At 38.6% G+C, this 24,018-nt stretch overlaps 1 protein-coding gene across 1 annotated transcript in view; it reads right to left on the reverse strand.

The window, feature by feature from the left end:
• The window catches only part of LOC122819440, a 128,610-nt gene that overhangs the window by 62,383 nt on the left and 42,209 nt on the right, over positions 1 to 24,018 (reverse strand). The window contains exon 3 of the mRNA XM_044096176.1: positions 4,316 to 4,474. Coding sequence (XP_043952111.1) covers positions 4,316 to 4,474 — 159 coding nt within the window. The remainder of the gene's footprint in view (positions 1 to 4,315; positions 4,475 to 24,018) is intronic.

Consider the following 24,018-nt stretch of genomic DNA (forward strand, 5'->3'; position numbering starts at 1 on the left):
TCATACTGTGTTTAGCAGTAAAAATTTTATGTTTTCACTCCCAGACCAAAACACACATCCATATTTCCCCTGAACCCTCCTGGATCTGAAGAAAATGGTTGGTTCCTGCTTGGAGCTCTTGACCGTTTTCAGCAGCAGACAGTAGAAGACAAGAACGACTGTGGTAGTTACTGTGCTGATAAGAAAAATTAAAAAGTAAGGGTTTCGAAAAAAAAAAAGAGATAGAGAAAAAGACAAGAGTGTCAATTTGTAACCCAGTTTTTCTCCGAGACGTGGGTAGACAGGTGAGTCAGTCAGCAGCTCTAACTCACGTCCCTCCTGACCCGCCCTCTCCTAAGTGAAATTAAAGCTGCACTATGTAAGTTTTATTAAAAAAAATAAATAAATAAATTCACAAATTTGTTAAAACCGTCATTATGTTCTGACAGTTTGGCATGAGAGATCATCTGTTAAAAATCTCTGATTTCTCCCAGTTCTATCTAGAAACAACCAGTCAGAGGCAGGAGAGTTTTAGTGCTGTCAATCACAATCTCATGTGGCTGCTCATCCCTATGCTGTAGCTAGTGCAGCCTGTTGTGAATGCTCAGGTCTAGGTAGCATAGCTAGCAATTACAGCAAATAAATATTTTTCCTGTAACTACTAGTTACAGGAAAAATACCATTAGCCCATTTAGCAGTGAGTGAATGAGGGAGATTGACAGCACTAAGACCCTCCTCCTGGTTCTGATTGGTTGTTTTGGCCGGAATGTTGCATTACTTTAGCTAGCAATAATAGTTCAGGGAGGAGGTGGAGGAGATTGACTATTGAGCCAAAGAAAGTAGGTTGCAAGCCTTTAAAATTATGACGCTTTTTATGGCTCAAATAGACACAAAAATTGTAACAGCAGCTGTGCAGAGCGGGCCGAGATTCCTGGCGGCACCCCTGGTTATGAGTATTCTTACATGTACTAAATAAGTACCAAATATTTTAGTCCTCAGGTTTTAACTTAAGTGAAATTAGAATGGTAGACATTCTCACCCTTGTTTATAAATCCTTAAAGGGAACCTATTAAACTTCATTTTAAACAGGTCAGGATAAGTTTATGGCTTATTAAAGAAACAAGCTTATTACATTTTTTGCACAAAATCATTCCAGCGTAATGACATTTCACCTGCTCAGTTCTGCCTATTTTGAGCTCCTCACAGACTGAGACGTTTAAGGGATCTGTCACTTTTATGCAAATAAGCTGCTGCTGGTCACGCCCACAACTCCATTTTATTAGTTACTTTTATAATAATCATAATGCGAGTCATTACAGTTGTCTCGTCTGAAAAGAAAACAGGAATGATCCATTATTCAAATTATTTGAAACCAAAGTTACAATTCCTCATTCTTACAAGAGAAAACATTATTAATATAAGTATTTTGCATTCGGTCTTATTCAGTTAGTTTGTTTAGCTTTCATTTTTTAAAATTTTCATGCACTGAAACAAAGAGTAGTCCCAATAGCCTGCTGTCCCTGTTTCATGGCTTGGCAACTCTTATGATTAAATACAAAAAGAAATAGAATTAAAGCAAAGTTTGCATGAGACACAACACAACAAACACAACCTGACTGATTTCATTGACGTTTGAGTCTACTGTTGGGTCCAGATGTTACTTTGTGTGATCCATTTTAAAGGTAACTCCATGTGTTGTTACTGCTAAACTAAAATCTCCAGCATGGGGAAAAGCGATGAGCTCAGGTTTTCTAGATAGTTTGAAGTTGGAAAATGGCTGCCAACAGGCGCGCGGCAAGCGGTTTCTGACTGCTAAGTCAACAACAAAACACTTTCCAGCAGCCATTGCACGGTGCGTAGAACAGAACACCTGGCTGGTTGATGAGGGGCAGTTGGTGACGTATCAATCGTGGGGGTTTTGAAACGGCTCGTTTTCCAGACGTTTCCTGGCAAAATTGCTGCCAGGAAGAAGCTGAATCATTTTTGATGGCGCTTGAACTGTTTCTAAAAGCTGCAGAGACCAAAATGACGGTTCGAAAATGTTCAAAAAGTTAGTTTTGAACAATAGCTTCAATTTAAGTGTTCTTCTGCCGGTGAACGTAAAATACTGAAAGAAGTAATTGCAGAAAATCACTTAATAACCCATGCTGACCTCACTTACCTCAGTTAAGGTAATTTTAATAGTGGAAAGAGACTGAGCATGATAAAATGAAAATAAAAAAAAGAAAGAAACAGCAGGTCACTGTTAAGTTAATTGATGTAACCATGAATTCAACCATCACTTTCTGACCATGAACTCAAACACACTGAAGTTGTGCAGAGGGACTCGAGTCCAACTCCTCAACAAAATGTGACAGAAAAATGTGGCAATGAAAGCCCCAGCAGAGAGCGGTCTCTGGAGCAGCTGAAGGAAGCGTTAAAGGACATGGAAATCCTGTCTTTTTCTTTTCTTTTTCTTTTCTTTTTTTTTTTTTAAAAACTGCTGCTGGAAGAGCGGAAAGTGATTCTCAGGGTAGAAGTCGGCTCCGCCAGGATTCAGTTCAGGATAATATCAGACCTCATTTCAACACTCCTGGCGCTTAAGGCAAACGTTAAAAAAACTCTTTCATCAAACCGCTGTGTGATAAAAATCGAATATGCCTATATATATATAAATACATAAATATATATATATATATATATTTATTTCATTTTATTTTTTGTTTTACATGCAGATTAGGACGACTGAAAAGCGTTTCACCGCAAGGCAACTAAGATATTTCCCTGTCATGGTCAATTCAAAGATGTTGAGTATCGTCTCAAAGATGGGGAACATTCCCTCCATTCTGTTAAGTAGACTAAGAATCTGAAGCCTAATTGCTGTGTTTAGAATAATCTTCTTAAGTAGCTTCGACTCCTGAAAGACATCCAAAGCTTTTATGTTCTAAAACAAAGGCAATTTTTTCGGCAGGCTTCAAAAAGCACAAGTCTCTTTGCATTTGCGCATTCTGCGGAGCGTGTGCGAGCGCGTCGCCAGACCATTTGCAACTTTGAAACGCTAAAGGACGTTGCCTTGTCACAAATCACCAGAGTCCATTTATTTTATCAGACCAATACGAGTCAGATTTTGGTATCTTCATATCGTGATTTCTTTTATACCCAAACGAAGCAACTTTGATCCGCTCCACTTTGCAGAAATGTTTCAATTCTTCAACGTCTGATGAGAGTGAAACATGAAAAACATGTTTAAGCATCTCGGTTTCATTTAAGTCGGGACATTGAGTAGGCCGCTCTAGAATTTTGTTTTATTTTATTTATTTCGGCGATTCAGCGTCCTGTGACATAACTGAACTCCAGTGGCCGAGTTAATGGTCAGAAACTGATGTTGGACATCCTTATTCAAGATTTTCTACTGGAAAACTGAATCCGTGGTTGAATTATGAGAACTCAGCCAGGTCATAAAGAGCAAAAGCAGCAGTGGAAAATCATCAAACCTCCATCATGTTTTAACTGTTGCCTCTGTTTTCTCATATTTCCCGGTTGGTCTAATGTCAGATGTAAAACAACTTCTTAAAAAGTTTTGCTTACGGCTTGTTAGTCCACAGAATATTTGCCCAAATGTCTTTGAATGCTTAAAGATTCTTTTTATTTTTATGTTTTTGTTGAAGAGACGAGTCTTTGCGTTTCTCAGTAATTTTCACCTTTGACCTGTCCCATTCTTGCCCGGTCTCTTTCTTAATGCTGGTTCATGAACACAGACGTTAACCGAGGCCGGTGAGGTCCTGAATGCTCCAGATGTTTGGGGGTTTTATGTTTGTTATTTGTGTGACCTCCTGGGAGAGTATTTGATGGACTCTTGGAATATCTTTTTTCTGGGCTGGCCGCTGCTGGGAAACCTCACTACTGCTCCATTTGCAGATAAATGCTCTCGCTGCCGTGGTAACGGCTCTGGAACCACCAGTGATGACTTTATCTCTAGTCCGCTCTTGTGTTTTATGCATCAGAAGATGTTGATTTTTGCTACCTTTCATTTACTTCATTTTGTGTGGCAGGCTTTCTAAAGTGATTACTTGATTTCTACATCAACCAGACTTAGTTTTGACTAGTTAAATTGAGAGTAAAAGTTTAGTTGTGATTTGTGGCGGCAGTTAGATTTTTAACACGTGGCCAGGTTGGTCTGGGTTTCTCATCTCAAATTAAACATTTGTAAACTGCTTTACTCTGTAAGAGTTATGCAGAGTTATTTAAAGCATGACCAAGTAAAATAGTGATTTTACTGGCGTGCTTGGGAAATCATGATGGAAAAAGCCAGCGGCAGCAAATCTTGACTTATCTGGAAGGCATGAATTGTCCTTACCCTTTAAGTGCTGCCCTGGGCAATCTTCCCCGTACCAGAGAACACATTAGTCCCGTCCAGCAGCAGTGAGAGTGGAAGATCTTCAACCCTCCGGGTCCGGGGTAAAAGCAAACTCTGCAAAGCCGCCGTGGACTGGTCTGTTGTTGTTGATGCAGTCTCCTGTGTAGAGCATGAAGTTAAAATACAAATTACATTTTAAGAATTTAAAAACAACAGCTTTCCTTCTACATTGTAACCCACACGTGGGATTCTCCTAAAGAGTCTTAAATGTGTATAAATTCCAAGTTTGTAGGAGGGGCGAAACCTTTAAATCTTTTTTTTCCCAAATATGACGTGATTTATCATTTACAAAAAAGAACAAGAAGTTTCTTTAAAGGAAAAAATATTTCAAGCACAAAATCTGCAATAATCTGTCTCCACAATCTGAAAAAATACTTGTCTGGAGTAAGTTTTGATTGCTTTCAGGATGTAGATTTTGCTAGCACACACCTATCATCAAATATTAGCCAGTCAAACACATCCTACTACAATCTTCTGACGTTTACTTGTATCCATCCATACAGTTTGCAGGTCTGGAGAAATTTCGGCAGAGTGCTGAAATTTGTGCTCAACAATCGCCTATATTTTTCTCGTGTCTGGATTGGGAGGTAGAGTTGCGCAGCAGAAGAGCAGGACGAAGAACGCGTTACAGTTTAAGGAAACGGAGCTTGAACTCTGGGTTGGAGAGGGAAACGGAAGTGTTCGAATGACAGAGAGTTCAAACTGAACACAGCAGAAGATCTGTGGGGTCGCCAGCAGCAGAGCGGCGTGGACAAGAGATGAACTCACAATCGAAGATTGATTTCAAATCATGATGAAGAATGCTAAAATACCGTTTTTAATGGATTTATTTGTTTTCAGTTTCAGTGTACAATTAGGAGAAACTTAGAATCCAGAGAAACTCTACATTTGATCAACATTTAGGACCATCTACTCTATAGAACCAAAAATGGAGAACCAACATCTAGTTTTATCCAATCAAGAACTACTGCTTTATAAATTCCTCTACTTATTAAACAGGGGGAACCAATATGTAGTTCTATATTTTTCCTTTTGTAAACTTTTAATATTTTTCATTTGGTTTTCTTCTTTTATTTTGTTTGTATTTCTTCTAATTTACAGCCCTTTGAATTGCCTTGTTGCTGAAAACGTGCTATAAAAATAAAATTACCTTACCTTTTTCTGTACCTCTTCTGTACAGAAAAAAATCTAATCAAATAAAATTTTACCTCCATAGCACTTTTCAGCAACAAGGCATTTTGAAGTGCTTTACGTCACACAAACACAAAACTACCAAGTCATTGAACACACAGTCAACAACTGAAACATAATCTTTTTCTCCATCATTACACATCAGATTGTTGATTAATGTTTCATCGATTATGTTTCAAAAGCAGATGGTGTGTAAGTTTAAATTTTCCAACTTTCAGACTGACAATGGCGAATTCATTTACTAAGACGCTGGCAAAAAACGCTTAGAAGAAAACAACACCAAACGACATTTTAGACAAATCTGCAGTGTCGACTTTTGACACTGACTTGAACACTCCAGACTTTTTGACTATTACAAATAGCTACTTAAGACACTTAAGGAAAAAAAGCCATAACGCCTCATACATCCTCTTCAATCATACAAAACTTCCCATGTCATTCATCTATATAAGGTTTCATAAAGATACCATCTTTAAAATGCTCGTAAATTGAACCTTAAGGCCATTGTCATTGTCATCCGTCAACATTTTGCGCTACATGGCTTGGCAAATCAATTGGAGGCTTGGGGGGGTCAAAGGATGCCAAATAACAGTGCAGCAGCTGAACCTCCCCTCCCCCAGAGGACTTCAGCCTTCATGGAAAAGTACACACAGAATTGTTTTCCATCACACAAAGAGAAAATGTTGGCTCCCTTAATAGCTTGATAAATGTTTCTATCATAACCCACGTCTCCAATGTACCGTCCTGCAGCGCCGTAGTCCACCTAATATGGGCTTTTGAATTTAATGGAAACTTTTGGGTCATGAATAGATTTCTCTCCTCGCCGAGAATGAAAACAATCCCGCGTTTTTCGAGCTTTCCACTAAATTAGACCATAGGTCAATCTGGCTGCCTTTGCTGTCGGAATCGCTTTGCTTTGATTTACCGCATTCAGAGCATCCACTCAGGGTGCATTGAATGCCCCGAAGTATTGATTGAATTAGACAAAGAACCCTCATGAGGAGAAAAAAAGACAGAATGCAATCATATTCCCATTAGCAGCAGGCTGGATAGCAGAAGCGTGCGCTGGCCTTTTCTTCTTGCCTTCGTTGTTCAACATTAATTACAGTTCATTTCACATGTTCTGTTCCTTCAGTCTCCCCCACTTTCCAGCAGCAAGCGCCACGTTCAGCCCCTTTCCACCCCCACCCGGCAGGTTGCTCTCCCTCAAACTCTTTTGAATTAAAAACTCAACGAGGCATCAGTCGACGTTCAGGATTATTTAATACGAAGCTTCTTGAACCTACCACTTAAATTATGACGGGCAGTCAGAATTGAAATTCAAAAGGGTGGAGATTAATTCGGGGCCTGATGTGCACATAACTCAATCGCCGAACAGTAGGAAGGGTTCAAAAAGTTGTTGAAGAGCGCGCTATGGTGAGAATTGTGCTCGGCGAACGTTTATGCAAGCTGAAAGCCGTGTTCTTTTCTTCTGCCTCTGGCATCTAAAGCTTTACCCTCTGAGCAAATGTCTTGCTGCGTTTTCATCACTGTCAAAAGGCTCGACTCATATCCCAAATGTTGTAGCAGAACTGTTTGGTTCGCCGGGGTAGCTTTGATTGAGTGCTGATGTGTTTGAGATGTATTTTCCTGAAAAGAGGAAAACCAACTTAAAGAATAAGTTGGTTTATTCTTGGGTAATAGCGAAAAAAAAAAAAAAACAGTTGGAGGGAAATTGAAAGTCAGACTCTGAGACAGCTAAACAAATTGTTGACATAAAGAAAAATAAACTTATTTTGTGGGGAAATAGCAGGGACTCCAAATAAATCCTGCGCTAAAAGTTAAATATGTTCATATTATTTTCTCCACATTCAGCTTTTATGTGTGAATTTGTTTCCAAGTGACTTTTATTGTGCTTTTTTTTTTCTGCATTTACAATGCAAGTTGTTAACTTTTAAACACCTGACTATAAATGCATGTTGAGCTGTAACGCTGTCATGAAATTGTCAACATACGTAAAAAATAAAAATAAAAAAAGCTTTAAATGCAATCTTTCAAAACACAGCTGTAAAAGCAATCTGGCTGTGAACAAATTTACGTAACTTGAGTTGTGTATGAGGATTGCACATCTTGTATGGGTTATTTTACTATTTTGAGCAGAAAATATCAGAGTAAAATGCTATTTTGCCATGTTGACTAAAGGAGCTCCATTAGCAACACGCTCTTCTGACTCAGACCTGTTAATTCTGTAGCCTCATAATATGACTTGAACATTTCTATTCAAAGACAGCTTACGAATATCAAAAGAAGTATCCGTGAAAGCCCACAAGTGTTTGTATGTAAAGGTGAATTCACACCAGCCCTGTCTGGTCTGCTTTGATCAAATTCTAGTTTGTTTGCCCAGAAGGTCCGGTTTGTTTGGGGAGGTGTGAATAATCAATCAATCAATGCAGCTCTGATGCAGACCAGAAGACTGACATCTGCATCGAGGCCTCGGTTCGGTTGAAGTGAACTCTGGAGTGCACATGTGAATGCCACTTGGACCGGAGGCCGCTCCAAAAGCAGGAAGGAAGTTGCAGCGCAAGGCATTCTGGGTAAATACAACCAAAACAACCACGTATGATCTCAGGCTAGAGGGAGAAGTAGCTTGTTGTCTTTTCCTAAAGACAAAGGAGAAGTCCTAGTCTCCTGGCTGTACCTAGTGTCCCACCTCCTGTCCTTCTGTGACCTAGTAACCATAGTAACCCAGTAGATTATACTCATTAAAGCAGCTGACTTCTCCTTCTTACAACTGCCTCTTGGCACTGATCCAGGTCATGATTTAGTGACTCGTACGGAGTACCAGGGATGTTGTTTGAATAGATTTGCGCTTAGGCAACTAAAACGTTCATGAATTTACGAAGCATGCACTAAGATCGTCTTGAAGAACTTTAGACAATGCAATGTCCACTTCACATGCTTCTTTCATTAGTAAAGTTTATAAGGGCACAGTACAGCTAGATTCAATCGCATGGAGAAGCAATAAAAAACCTGACCAAACTAACATACCTATCGCTAATGCTGCAACTGAAGGATGTGTCAGTGGAGGCTGGTGGAAGACGGATCAGGCTTTCTATAGCCCACGCAGAGCAGATCATCTGGAAGCAACCCGGGTTGGTAGGACTTGGAACTGCAGGTCAGGTCTTTCTCCGTCTCTGGCTTGATTGGAAAACTTGGAATCTCTCAGGGATGCTTCATCAGACAGTCAAACAAATGTCTTTCTGTCACCTACACATTTTGTAAATTTTATGTTCCACTCGTCTCAGAGCTCGCTTTCTTTTTCTCCGTTTGCTTGCTTTGTCTTTGCTGTAGTAACTCAGTGTTTGTATGTCTTATAAAGCTCTTTGTTCTCCATTAATTGATTAATTGTTTGATTTATGCTGATTTGTCACCGGGTTACCGGTGTAAGGCTGTTAATGGTTTTCTATTTTATTCATGAACTTTTCTATCCCTGGAGTGCTATTAGCATACTACGTCTACCTTGAATTATCCTCTGCAACACTGTTTCCTTTCCTGGTCTTTGTGTAATATGTTGCCATTGCTGGTCCACAGAAAATTGGCTTTGGAGTTTCTGAGTGAGAGTTTGCGTTCCACTGTCAGCTTTTCATTGAGCTTGATTCTTCTGGTACTCTTTTAACAGTACCAGTCGCTTTAGTCATACAGTATATTTGACCTTTCAGTCTTTCAGCATACATCTGTGCTTTGATGTGCCTTGAATGTAACTGATTCTGCTACCGATATCACATTCCAGAGTTTCTCTCTTCCATCCAAAGCTCTTAAATGTGCAAAGGTGCTGTCTGCATACAGAACGTGTCTACCACCGAGCAGTATGTGCTACTCAACCATAGAAAGTAAGGATACAGTGCAGCTGCGCTTTGTCTTCCCATCTAAAATATATTGAACTTTGGGAAGTGACAGATTCTGACCTGAACCTTCAGAGTCACATAAAGTTTTCTGGAGAAGCTTCTATGCACCACAAACCAGCAACAAACTTCCAAACAAACTGCAAAACAGCTGAAACACTAAGCTCCTTTATTCCTGTATTGTCTATCTGTTGTTTTACGATTGGTGACTATATGATGTTTTTATGATATAAAGCACTTTGAACTGCCTTGCTGCTGAAATCTAGCTTTCCAAATACACTCGAAATTTAAACGAATGCAGCGTGTTTAAGGCACTGCCTCAAAATACTAAACTGCTGAAAGGTGTGATAATCGTAGTGTATGAGATTTATGAATCCAACATTGGCAAAAGTAAGTAGAAATTCTCAAAAATGTCCCTACACAACCATATCAAAGTGGACGTTATATTGTCCGTGAACATTAAAAAACGCCGCTACAGGGCTGCAGGGTAAGGGCAAATTTAAAATGACTGATTTTATAATAAATAACCAAACAATCAGTTGGGACTGAATTGATTTTAAAAGTTACGCATTGCCTCGAGCACGCAATGGTTAAATCAGTCCACACATTCACGTCATTAGTTTCTATCGTTTGGGAGTTAAATGTGTTTTTTAGTAATGTACTTAATGTCTTCACCTGGACATATTACTGATATTGTGAAGTACACTCCTAAAAGTAGTGGGAGGTTTTCAAAATGTATTCTGTTACATTAGTTCTGTTTTTCTCCGTCTGATTTATCTGGTCTGGGGAGTTTCCTGTTTCCTGTTTGGGTTTATTTATTTTATTCATTTCAAAATGAAAGGTAGCAGAAAGAAGAAAATAATCTTATAATATCTGCCCCTTTTTCTCAACTATAGATCAAAACAACAACAACAAAAAATTGATTTGTCTTATGTGACAAAAAAAGAAAACAAAGGAAGAACAAAGAAACAAGGTCAATCATCAATCTCAACTGAACGATACTATACTCTGACTTTATACTATTTCATACTTCTTCAAAAAACCAATCTTTAACATTCTTTTAAAGATTGGTTTTTTGAAGAAGTATATATAGGACTTTGAAAGAAGCCCATTTAAGATTCTGTTAATTTATTTGGTCCTTATTTGTTTGTATTGGTGCTTAGCTTGATAATATTTTTTTGGGAATTTTGTTTGCACAGTTCATTTTATGAAAGTCACTTTTTTTTTTTTGACAGAGATGTTATTTTGAAGACCTCTTGCATGGGCCCCATTTTTGTACTTTGCTATTCTTGAAATCTATGGGGTCAAAAAATAAAGTCAAATAATAACAATAAAAAAACACTTTGAAGAATTTTTTTTTTTTTTTTTTTTTTATTGTGTTCTTTATGTTTTCACTGCTTGGTCCCTCACCCACCCACACAGATGGAGTGCTCACGGTAAAGGCACTTTTGAAATGCTCGCCATAGTCATGCAAATGCAGCCGTTTTCTGCCATCTCACGAGTGCAGGTGCAACAACGTACTGAAAGGCGAGACGGCCTGAAAAATGGTCCGTATCAAACACCGGAAGTTTCTCACCGAGACCGGGATAGTCGTTAAAAGATAAATTGTGGCGTGATTGGATTTCATTAGTCCTTATTTAGCCACAAGTAAGAAAGGTCTTTGACTGAGGGGAGCTTCAAATGGGCATGAAGAGACCTGGAAGCCTGCAGTTGTTCTTGTGTGATTAATTAATTCCTGACATAAATGCTGTTTATTTATTTTTTTGGGAAGGGGGGGGTTTGTCTGGTTTGGTGTTCTCCAGATAAAATCTGTCCTTCATGTTACAGTTTTACTTGATTTATCCAGATCAGGGTTTTTTTATGTTGAAAGTAAAGAAATAATTTTAAAAAATGTTTTAAAGTGCATCTCACAACAAAGGATACTGGAAAGGACGGGGCAACAGCTTTCCACACTGCTGCGGTTGAGTTTGATGAAATTATATCCAGAACTGAAAAACTTAACAGCCTGCAAGCAAACACCTCCTAATGGACCATTTGCCTGTTACAGCAATTTAGCAAACAGTAGTCTGCACCCAAAACCGCTCCATGGCAACAAGAGCATCCCAACCACAAAAGATCTGTGTTATTTGTCAAGGTTTGCTTTCATTATCATTGCCACGAGGCTTTCCATCTCAGGAATGAGACATCTGTTGTTTTTTTTTGCTTTTTTTTTTTTCCCCTGTTCTTTCTTTCCTCTTCTTCATGCTAATGCTCGCACTCATCAACAAACATTTATCACTCTCCGGAGTTCATTAGCGCCGTATATGTCAGTAATATAAAGCATATGCTTGATTGCTTTATGTTTTTTTTGTTTTTTTTTAGAAAGACGTTTGGCACTCTTTCACGCCGTAAATGGCTCGGATGTTTCGCGTGGCACTTTTATGGTGAACAGTGCGGTGATTTGCGGCTGGAGTTTAATGACTGAGAGCACAATAACTGTAAGCTGAGATTTGTATCTCCGAGATGGATGGACCCATGATTGAGTCGTCAGTCTGTGCAGCCCGAGAAGGAAAGAAACGGCGCCCCGTAACGCGGCCCAATTTGATTTTAATTTGTGTAAACAGGGGCATCGTGGGATTTTATGGATGTTGTAAATCAGACACACCTGCCAAGTCATTTTATATTAAATGATAAGCTATAGTACAATGACAAATTGTCTCAATGAGCAAATTACATGTAGCCCAACGGCTCCGGTTACACCTTTGGAATTAAAATCTGCTGACCTTGAAGCACATAATTCACGTATTTTTTGTCCTCATCAAGCTATTAGCTGACCACCTTTACCCAATGGCCACCCACAAAGTCTTCGTCTCAATCCGAATAATAACCGACTGCAACGTTGCATTCGGTTGCACAGGGACTCTTCATTGCGAAGATCAAGGAGTGCACAACTACTCAACGCGACAAACTTACTATTGTCAGGTTTTGCTTTCAGATTGTCAGCGTGCTGCACAATGCATTTGAAAAATATCCACACCAGTTAATCTTTTTTACTGTTTTACACATTACAAACAGAAATTTTAAGTGTATTTTATTTGGATTTGGCATAAAAGAAAAAATCCCCGTCATAAAGTTGCACATAATTGTGAAGTGGAAAGACAGTGACACACAGAGTTGCACATGTTCCAAAGAAGAGGAAACAATGCACTTGCTGATTTATACAAATACTTTATACAAGGATAAAGGTTCCCAACTGAATGCTCCATGTTGCTTTTAGAAGTCCTTGAGTCTCTGCGCTCTGAATTACAGAAAAAAAACATCACCTTTCAAATGAACGCAAATGTTTCTAAAGTTCAAATGGCCGAAGACGGGCAAGAGCAGAGCCCATTGACAAAAACAAATAGAATTTTATTGCTGCGGATCAAATGCAGAGAACATAAAATGTATAAGATATGAGTTGTTATCAGTAGAAAACGGAAAAAGGAGGACCCATCGCTTTCAACTGAGCCTGAGCAGTAATTTGGTTTTGCCAGTTCTGGCGAGAAAAAAAGCACAAGAGAAGACGACAGCGAAGCCGGAGCGGAAACCCAAAATGAAGAGTTCAACAACAGATCAGAAAACATGAGGTGTAACATAGGAAAGAACATTAGTGACATTTAGTTATGGTGACAAAAACAAACACACAAACTGAATAGAGAGATCTAATATCAGCATGGTGGCTCACATTCATTTTAGTGGAAGAGAACCATTTTAGTTTTCGATGCATTGAAAGGGCTGGTAATCACCTTGACATTGTTGTGACATGTGCATTTTGGAGCAGTAAATACACCAGAATGACTGACAGTTTGTGGGCAGACCCATACGATTGGCTTTTGTGGGTTTTTTATGTTAAACCCAATGAATCATACGGGTGACAGAAAATGCTTTGTTTCCCAAATTGACTGCAGTCGACTTTATTTATTTATTTTAGTCATACTTTATCACAGGGCTAACAAAACAATGTGACTCATCCTGAACCTTTCACTCTCCAAAGTATCACTGGTGTAAAGCAAACTGTCTATAAACTTGTGTGAAGCATTAAGTTACATACATCAGAATGTTATGCAAAGAAAAATTGTTCAGTCCTGCAGTTACTGTAAACTTTAATTCATACCGACTTTGAGTTTCATCAATCATTTAGGTTTTTAATTTCGTGTTTCTTCCTCCTTTGTCTTTCTATGTTTAGTGTTCTGTTTAGATCGTCGTGTAATTTGAGGTTTGAAGAGGCTGGAATAATTCATATTCAGGGTTTTCCTTAAATCTTTACTGCATGATTAGAAGAAAAAAAAAGTATAATCTTACATTTTAAAAGCTCCTTATTCCTATGTAGTTTACTTTTCAAGTTGATATTCACTCAAACGTCCGTGCAGGAATGAACAAATATAACCAAGAAGCTCGTTTACTTCCTTTAACTTCTCTTTGCGTTTTTTTCATTACAATTTGAGTACGTAAACACTTTGAAAAGCCATTAAGGCTTTAAGCAATTAAATCAAATAATCCCCTCCGAACACAGACCGGAGTTTAGGTTCTGTGCTGAAACTTAAAATCTGTTTGTTTTGGGGGGGTTTGTATGAGCTTAAGCTTAAAAATACAGAATTTTACTTCTGAGAAAGAGGTGGAGGAGTTATCTTAGGGCGACCGAAGAAAAAAAAAAGAAATGTGCAGTGATTACAAAGGAATGGCCATTGAAAGAGCATCCCACTATCAAATCACCTTCTTGACCCAAGCAGTGCTCAGAGTGACTCGGCTTTAGGTTTTCATCACCCACCTGCTGGCTGCACTTTGCTACCTGGTTTAGCCGACTCCTCCAGAATGCAGCCCTGTCTTCTCTACTGCGACGTTTAAGGGGACGGTCCAGAAACCTAGAGGCGAAGATTGGCTTGCATCTTCATTTTCAGTGAATCCATATTTGTGAATCCCAGAGGGCGAAGCTGACGGTCAGTCTGAGAGGGGCGGAGTCCAAAATGGTCTTCGGCAACAATAAACTTCAGTCTACGCAGACGTTTTCTGAAACTCCAAGCTATCATAGCGTTTAAGAGTGGTTATTTTTACAAAGACATGCGATTTTTATTTTTAAAGCGGAAAATTAAGTGTGGAAGTGATACCTCGCCATTGCTCTTCCTGAATAAAACACAAACTTAAATGCTATCAAATGAAGTGCTTCCAGTCAGAATAACGGTAAGTGTGTGAAAGGTACAGTCGGTCTAAAAAGCAAATTACTACAGCTGAAGTAATTAAATAGCACTTCAAACAATTGCTATGATGGGTTTGTCACTGGATTCGCCAGCCTTTTTTGGGCTAGCGGTTCCATGAACGTCTTGGCCCAAATTAATCTGGACTAATACCAAATGAAGATGCTATGAGAAATATGTGCTACCATTAAACCTCAGCAGTGCTAATGGACATCAAGTACTGAGTGCGTAGAAATGAACATACTTTGACATTTCTATTGAAAGTGGATTTTTTTATTGCTCCTATATAATATCTTAATCTCCGGAGACAAATAATTTTGTGGTTTTATTGTCTTTAAAGCGCAGTCATCAAATTACAGGTAATGGAGACTTGGGTATATTTCAACCTTTGCTTAGATCTAAATAAGTAAAACATGTTATCTTGCGTTTAAAATTGTATAATGACAGACAAAGACGCTTTTTGTGTCAGCAAGTTCGGTTATGGTTTTCTCTCTTCAGGGATTTTTTAAATTAATTATTTATTTATTTTTTATAGAAAAGCTTCGGAGAGATGCAGGACAGCCTAACAGATGTAAAGAGGATAACAATGTCGCCATGACAATAACTGTGTTTACCGAAAACTATTCATCACAAACAGTGAAGTGTTTGTCCCGGTACTTTTTAATTTCTTTCATCCGAACAGAACGGTGTGGGACGAAGCTCTGAGAGCAGATCGTATTCTCTCTCTCTCTCTGTCTCTCTCTCTCTCTCTCTCTCTCTGGCACCAGGCTCAGATCTTTTTTTTTTTAGCATTCCCAGCTCCGTTTCATTTTGGTTGTAAAAACGTGGCGAACAACAAACATAACTGCTTTTCTTTCACGGCATATTGTTTGCTCGAAACAAAAGTGCTTAACTATTAAATATATTTATTTGCAAACACTGTTGAGTCAGTAGAATTAGTTTATTTTTAAAAAATTGTCCCTTATTTCTTCTTTTATGCATCTTCTTCACTCTATTTTTTTTTTTTTTTTGCCTTTCATTGCTTTAGAAAAAAAATGCATATCGCAGGAATACACATTAAAGAAACCATCATTTCAGTAGCAATGCCATTAAAATGGAAAGATGCTTAATCTAGGTAGAGGCTCTGCTTTCTTTATGCTTTTTTGCTTTAATTGCATCGTTTGAACTTTTTTATGGTCTTTGTTTGGCAGTCATTGAAGTTTGTCTGGTTAGTTTTGTTAAGTTCAACCCAAAAAATTAACTTGTGAGTTAATTTTCTAAAAAAAAAAAAAAATGCTGAAAATCCTTGTTTAATAAAATCTTCTTTTAGTTTAACTGTTTTTGATTTAATTTCTGAACAGGGGCAGCTGGTCTATAGGGGGCGCTCCCTTCCCTGATGAGAAAAGGGGGATGGAAATTTATTAGTCTTGGTTGTATCATTAGTAGAATTACTCCGTCTTCCTTTATAGTGTCTACCTAGAGGTAATTTGGCTAAATTACACAACATTTCCACCAACTAACTCTCATTTACCAGTGAATTTTCCCCGACAGACTCCTGCCAGCTCTCTTCTGGGGCGATGGTGTTAGCGCCCCACAAGTGACGCTAACTAGCCAATCCGTGGTTTCTAGGGAAAAAAAACACTAAACATTTGACCAATCAGCATCACTGAATTTAATGTCTTTGGGGCGCTTGGAATCTCATCCCTACTGGAGGTTTTAGGTCGCTATGGTAATAAATCTGACGATGACGATGACGATGACGATGACGATGATGATGATGATGGCAGTCAAGGGAAGCTTAGACTGAACTCTCCTCCTTGAATGACAGCAGACTACAGCTGTGAACATCGCTATGGTTTTCATGACGCTTTTGTTGATTTGGTTAGCATAATGCTAATGGTGATTTGGGTAAATATTTAGGGTGACCAGACGTCCTCTTTTTCCCGGACATGTCCTACTTTTCAGACCTAAAAAAATGTCCGGGGGGAATTTCAAAATCGTCCGGGATTTTGGTCAACTGCCTCAAAACACATTACATAGCTTACAGTGCATTGTGATTACATTGCCACTCCGTTCCACTACTCCATTCCAGGTTTCTTTGTATGGCAAAGAAATCGGTAGCACATGTTTGTCCGCCGATTCTGCCCATTTGTTAAGTAGACATCCATATTTATTTAGACTGTCAGCTCAAAAAAAGTATTATTTTTAAACTAGACATCCATATTTATTTAGACTAATGTCAGCTCAGAAAAGTATCTGATGTTGCATCTTGGTGGCAACACCACATAATTACTGGAAAAGGAAAATAAACTGCTGAAATATCTGACTTTCCAAAGGAGAGGACACTTTAAAAAGTGAAAATAACAGGATGCAATTTTGGTCAGAAAATCACTGGTTAATATATTTGTATACTTTGTGAGTATAAGCAGCCATTAGCAGTTACTAAATCTGTAAAATCCATGTTATCCCTGTTGTGTTTTTTTTTTTAGCAAACTAAATTATGTAAAAAAAATCTAAATGTATCATGCATATTAGTTTTGAAGATGAGTAAATATTTTTGTACTGCATCATTTATAAAAGTAATTAAATTCCGCCACAATACAGTAATAATAATTGCATTTTTAGATGAAGCAAAAAATCTTTATAAATACTACAGAAAAAACTTTTGAAAAGCATTTAGAAAATAAATGCTGGAAACTATCATTGAGAGGAATTACACAATCTGATGTCAGCAGGGAAGAAATTCTGCCTGACAAACACAGATTAACACAAAAATGTGTTGACGTATTCAACACATCCAGTGTGTTATAATGTGTTCATTTTAACACATTGTGTGTTAAAATGAACACAAAATGTGCATTAAAGGTGATGACATTTTTTTTGTGTGCGTTATTTTTTTTAACACATCTGTTTTAAGAGAGTACACTCTGGAACAACCAAGAAACAATCTATTCAGATATGGGGGAACTTTACTGCCATAATTTGAGAGCACACATTTTCAGTCTGAAAGCAGGACTGCATATTTGTTCTCAAAACTTGACATGCTTGTACTCAGAACTTCTGCTCACTTTCAGATATTCACTGTGCTTTCTCAAACCTGTCTCCTCACGCTCAAAACTCCTCTCTGCTTGCTTGCAAATTTCTTTCTGCTCCCTCTCTCAAATCAAAAAAATATGGTCGCCTGGCAACCGTCTCAGCCAATAGAATGAAAGTGTTATACTGGGTGTATTTGTTTCCTTCCAGCGGGTGTACCTGTGTGCCTTCAGACTGAAAATGTGTGCTCTTGTGCTTTATGGCAGCAAAATTCCCCCGTAATCATAATTAACTCCTATATTCTGAAGTCAGAGGGCTTCTCACTGTGGTTTTTGACTTTGCTTTGTTCTCAGACCATTGCTGAAATTTAGAAATCACACCGCTGTTGGTCTATCCTGTATTTCTGTAGCAGATTTCACAACGGAGATTCAAGAAGATGTTGCCACACCGCAAGTTGCTCACACTGGTGTTGTTTGCACAATCACACCATTAGTGCTTTCTGCTTTGTAAACGAGAGGTTGAAATAGAACAGAGAGATCTTTTTTCCTTTTCTTCTTTTAGTTATCAAAACCACTGAACCGTGTCCCGGTTCGGACATCGTGAAGCAAGTCATTACTTTTTCTAAAGGTAGGAGACGAAATACATATCAGGTGCTATTAAAATGATGAAATTACTTCTTTTATGTCGTCAGTCAAAATTCTTTAAGGAGTCGTCACTTTTTTTTTTTTATCCTTCACTGCATAAAGCCATTTTGAGTTTTAAAACTATAATTATTACTTGAGGATTTACGACTTGACTTGAGTTTCTTTTATTGCACGTTTTAGTGTTATGAAGCACTGTTTTAAATCAGAATGCAATAACCATCATTGGAGACATAAATATCTCCAGCTTGTTCTAAAGATGTCTTTTCTGAAGGGGTGGGGGGAGGAGAATAATGAACAAAATAAAATCTCTACTTTCTCCTCCTGCAGCCTTTTTCAGACATGGTGTCAGAGCTGAAAGCTCCATCCAAACTTGATGGGCCTTATAATATGATTTCTCCCAAGATAAAAGCTTATAATGCATCCTCATACCCACTCAGGCCAGTTTAACACAATAGAGTTTTTCATTTTCTCCCCTCTGTGTTTGGTTTCTGCCGAAGCCTCACAAAACGAAGCCACACTGAATACTTTTTAATGCACAGGCATCGACTTAAGGTCGCGCTCTTTACTTCAGACCCTTCAGAGAGGTATAAAAGGCTATTCATCGCTTTCGCAACTTCCTGAAATCCCCTGAATCGCGATGAAATCCTCTGGCGCTATTCACAAGTGTGAGCCTTTATTTTTTTGTTTGAATCGTTTTGTTAAAATTAGGCTTTTTTTGCATTACTTTCTTCGGGTTGTTTTCGCTTTTGAGATTTATTCGCAAAAGCGAATGATAATAATAATTTTATCTTTGCTAATAAGTTTCTTACTCGCGTGAATGCGTTCGTCACGGTCTGTTTAGCCCCACACACAGATGCCATTTTGTCTTAACGGTTCTATTTGGCCAGGGCTTCCTGCATATTTGATATAGTTTAAGACAAACAAACAAACAAACAAAAAAAACAAAAAAACCAAAACATTTTTCCTGCATGGAAGTTAAAATTTTCGACGTCATAGTCGTATTTTAAATTTGTGTGGTGCTGAATAATGAACATTATGCTTTTAAAAACCAACCAAGAAAGAGACATCACGAGAAAAACTTTATATTTAGAAATATAGAGAAGCGTAATCCGACATTCTCACGAGCAGAGCCAATAAAGTTATCTACGATGTACTGTTCAGTGTTCACCTAAAGCTCTTTTGTCACCAGCCAATGTTTCAGATGACCAAATATAGTTTAATATCAGGCAATGAACACCTGAGCATGCAGCTCTGGGAAAACAATTAAGAGACCATTTAAAATGACCAGCTTCTCTGAATTTACTCCTTGTAGGTATTATGGGTAATAAAATGAACACCGTTATTTTATTCTATGAACTACTGACAGCATTCCAAGCAAAAAATTGTGTACCGGTATTTACTTGGGAAAAAAAAAGAGAAATGGTCAAAATATCAAAAAAGATGCAGTGCTTTCAGACCTGAAATAATGCAAAGAAAACAAATTCATATTCAATTATAAACAATACTAATATTTTAACTCAGGAAGAGTATTTGATGGAATAACCAGGAGGTTTTCAGTGGGGTTTTTCCCAGAGCTGTGTATGAAATATAGTTTTCAAACTATGATCAGAAAACTATCCAAAAATAAAAAAAATTAAATAAATAAAAATCACCCTCTGAAATCTAAAAACTTATTGTGTCATCCGTGGTGGCAGCAAGTGTTTGACAACTTCAGCTACTATCTTAAGTTAATGAATGCTTTAACAGAGGGGTGGGCCTGACCAACAAGAAAAGAAAACACTCTCTTCACTCTTATTTCATTTGCCCGCTACTGAACTTGAAAGACAAAAAGCGAAGACGGAACAAATCTGTGAAGGGTAAACTACTTCTTTTTTTTATTTTTTTATAAGAACTTTGGCTCTACTCTTCCCAAATTATGTTTATGCTACAAAAGGTAAGCGTGTCCCGGTCCAAGGAAAGAGTAGCACCTCTGGAGCGTGCCTCTGAATGCTTTACTTCTGTTTTTGCGCTTGGACTGCGACGCGCCGCTCCCCGACGCAATCGCTGCTCCATTGTTTTCCATCATTCACCTCCTCTGTATGAGCCTGTCACAGCGGTGGCTGACACTGATGGACTGACACAGGCAGATTAAACACTGGCTGTCAAATGGTCTCCTTCCTCTGCGGCAGAGCATCCACCCAGCGCCGAGCTTTTCTGCCTCAGTCGATTTCCAGCGCGTTGGAAAGGGATCAAAACCTCTAATTGACTTGGGTTAGCGCGCGGCGACATGTTCAGGCTGCGTTTGATTATCAGAAGACAGACGGGGCTCCGACACACGGAGATGTACAGTGGGGTGATTTCAGGTTGACCGGATTTACAGGAAGGCTTATCGTCTGACCCGTCAGCTGACAAAGGCCTGTTGCCGTGTGCCCAACAAGTTTAATTAAAATTGAAAATATAAGTTAAGAGCACAAGTCTGAACTAAATTCTGATTTCCTCTAATCCACACAATCCAAACTAAATAAAAAAATTAATAAACTGAATATTATACAGTACCAGCCACTGTATGCTATTTTTTTTTCAGCATTTTGATATCATTTTGTTTTTAACAAGCATTGAAGTTGCATATTTTATCATTATTATTCCGTCCTAAAAAAGGAAAAAAAATGCTAGAGTTGAAATTTGTCACCGATACCATCAAATTAATCACATGTTCACTTCCTCTTTTGAACGTTTGAGCCAAACTGTGTTAATGTGCCGCGAAAGGCCAGAACCGAACAGAGCAGGCACCAGTCTGACGCCAAAGGAATATCACAGCTCAATGTATGAGGAGCTGTGCAGTTATCACAAAATAATGGACCATGCTCTGCTATGCAAAGCAGGTTTCTAACCCAAAGAGGTGTAGAATAATAAGAACTTCCGTTATCTTTTCTTCTTTGTCCTCAGGAAGCGGGGAAAATCAAGCTGCAACGGCGGCACTGTGGCGTGATCGGACCATAATGCACTCCCTACAGCCAATCCAATCAAATTGCTCTCTGTTGTCATAGCAAACAGAGAGCTCAGCCCCCCAACCCCTGAGAATAATGTTATATCTATGCAATATCATTTTTTTTCTTCTTTTTTAGTTTTTTTTAAAAAGACGTTTGCGCCAACCGTGATGTACATTGAGTAGTTTTTAACAACCTTTGATCTTGAAAGTCATTTATGAAGGTAATCGTAAATTCTGTTGAGGTCAGCAAAACAAAGAAACGAAGAAAGTCTTAATTCAACATTTCAAAGCCGGCAGAATATCCCCGGATTCATTTTGATCTACTGGAAAATATTTCAGTTGCTTCTTCCTGAAAGAAAACCCACTTACGGAGCAGTGGGATCGATCCGCTGTCACTCTCAGTAGGACAGATTTGTTTCAGCCGGAAGCGTCAGATAGTTTCAAGATAAATTCTCTCCTCTGCCCTAAATAGGCAGATTTTCTGGATATTTCTAATTATCCCAGCAACAAAGCAAAGATGTTGTTTTTTTTTATTTAAAATCCGTCCTATGGGTTTACCTGTCTGCCTAGAAAGATTAAATCCTACATTCTGACAGCGACAGTGGTGGAAAATGAAGGTACACCAGTTTGGATACTTTGCATAAATAGAATTAGTTTGATTATTTCATCTTTTTCATTTGCTTTTACAATTTGGCCAACTGTGTGGTATTATGAGATTAGCTTTAAATAACCGTAGACCCTTCTGAAGATCAAGTTATGTATATATTAAAGTTACAAAGTTTACACAAGATTCTCCTTTTGAACTATTATTATATTTCTGCAGTTTTCTTATCTGGGCTGTATTTTGTGTGAGATTTGAATGTTCGGGCTGCACAGTGGCGCAGTAGGTAGCACTGTTGCCTTGCAGCAAGAAGGTCCGGGGTCTTTCTGCGTGGAGTTAGCATGTTCTCCCTGTGCATGGTGGGTTCTCTCCAAGTACTCTGGGTTTTTTCGAACAGTCCAAAAACATGACTGTCAGGTTAACTGGTCTCTCTAAATTCTCCCTAGGTGTGTGTGGATGTTTTTTTTGTCTTGCGTGTCTCTGTGCGACAGCCGCCGCTCTCTTCCTGAGCGTCGTGCCAAGACCGCTTGAGGATCAAACATTGCCCAGTTGGAAAGCCAGGACACTTCACAACTCCTACAAAATTACATCATCATCCTTTCAAACGGTTGGTATGAGGCTGGATGTATCCATTCTTATATTTTTGCTATGCCAAATTTTGACTCCAGCATCTACATACAACAGCTGAAGTCACAGATCTGCTCACACCAGACAACGTTTCTTCGCCATCTGAAACCGTTCAATTCTGGTGAGTCTGTGCAAATTGTAGCCTCAGTTTCCTGCAGTTGATCTTCTTCAAGGTTCAACATGATGTGCAATCAGAGATGGTATTTTGCCATGGTGATAATGAGTGTTTATTGGAGCTTCGGTTTCCTTTTTCTTTTTTTTGTCATTTTACACCATGCAGTCTGCCCTTTCTCCTCTGACATCAAAAATGTATTTTTGTAGCACAAAACTGCTGCCAACTGGATTGTTTTTTTCCTTGCACTTCTTCATTATAAACACAACAAACGTGTGAACATTTGAGTACATCAAACGAAATACTCAGACCAGCCTGTCAGGCACCAACAATCATGGTGCCTGACACTTAAACGCCCCTTTCTAATGCTAAGCTTGAAACTGAGCTAGCCACTTTCACAGACGCCTCGATGCCTTTTGAGATCCTGCCGTGTCGTTAGCTGACTCACTATTTGCGTTAACGAGCAATTGAGCAAGTCTTCCTAATAAAGTGGACTGGAAAAAAAACGTGGAACCGTTTCCTGGAGCATGAGCTGGGTAAGAGCTCGTTTATCTGGGTGAGGTTTGGAACAGAGACGCTGCTCCTCTGCATCGCAAGGAGTCGGCAGAGGTGCTATGGGCATCTGATCAGAATCCCTTCGAGGTCTCTCTCTTTGGATGTTTTCTACACTCATCCCACTGGGAGGGGAGCCCTGGGGCAGACAGGGAACTTGCTGAAGAGTTATATATGCCTTCTGACATGGGAAAAGCCTTGGGAGCCCCCAGAACAAGATGGGAAGAGCTGCTCGGATAGGCAGCAGACGATGGACGGATGGTTATTTTCACTGGAATCAAGTCAATTGGCGCAATAACACTTTAAAAGATACCAATTACATCACCTTTACGTTAAGTCGTTGTCTAAATGAATTTTTAGAAAGGAATTTGTTGTTTAGTACAGGAGAAACCTATTTTTTTTTCTTTTTGACAACAAATGAACCTGCTCTCGGATCCATCCAACCAACAAATTTCCATTTAAATTTAGTTTAGGGGAGAATGACCAAAAAAAATAGATTATTTTGGGACAACACCACAAAATGAGACCATGTTTAATTTTTCTATTATTATTATTATTTTTACTAGAAAATTGGAGTATAACTTCCAACTTTATGTCATGTGACAATCAATTACCCCATTACCCCAAACAATCAATTGTTTGGGGTAATGTAGAGGAATATAATTAGATTAATAGTTAAAAATCATGTTGTTTGGTTGGTTCACACTAAGATATGTTTTAACCTAAAAGAAATGTACTATGTCAAATGGACTGGGTCAATCTGACCTGACACACTCCCTTCCCTTGTATGCGAAGCACAAAGTTGGACCAAAATATGACTTGGGGAGTAAGCTGTTTGGACAGAT

This window comes from Gambusia affinis, linkage group LG17, assembly GCF_019740435.1.
Source record: "Gambusia affinis linkage group LG17, SWU_Gaff_1.0, whole genome shotgun sequence".
NCBI lineage: Eukaryota > Metazoa > Chordata > Actinopteri > Cyprinodontiformes > Poeciliidae > Gambusia > Gambusia affinis.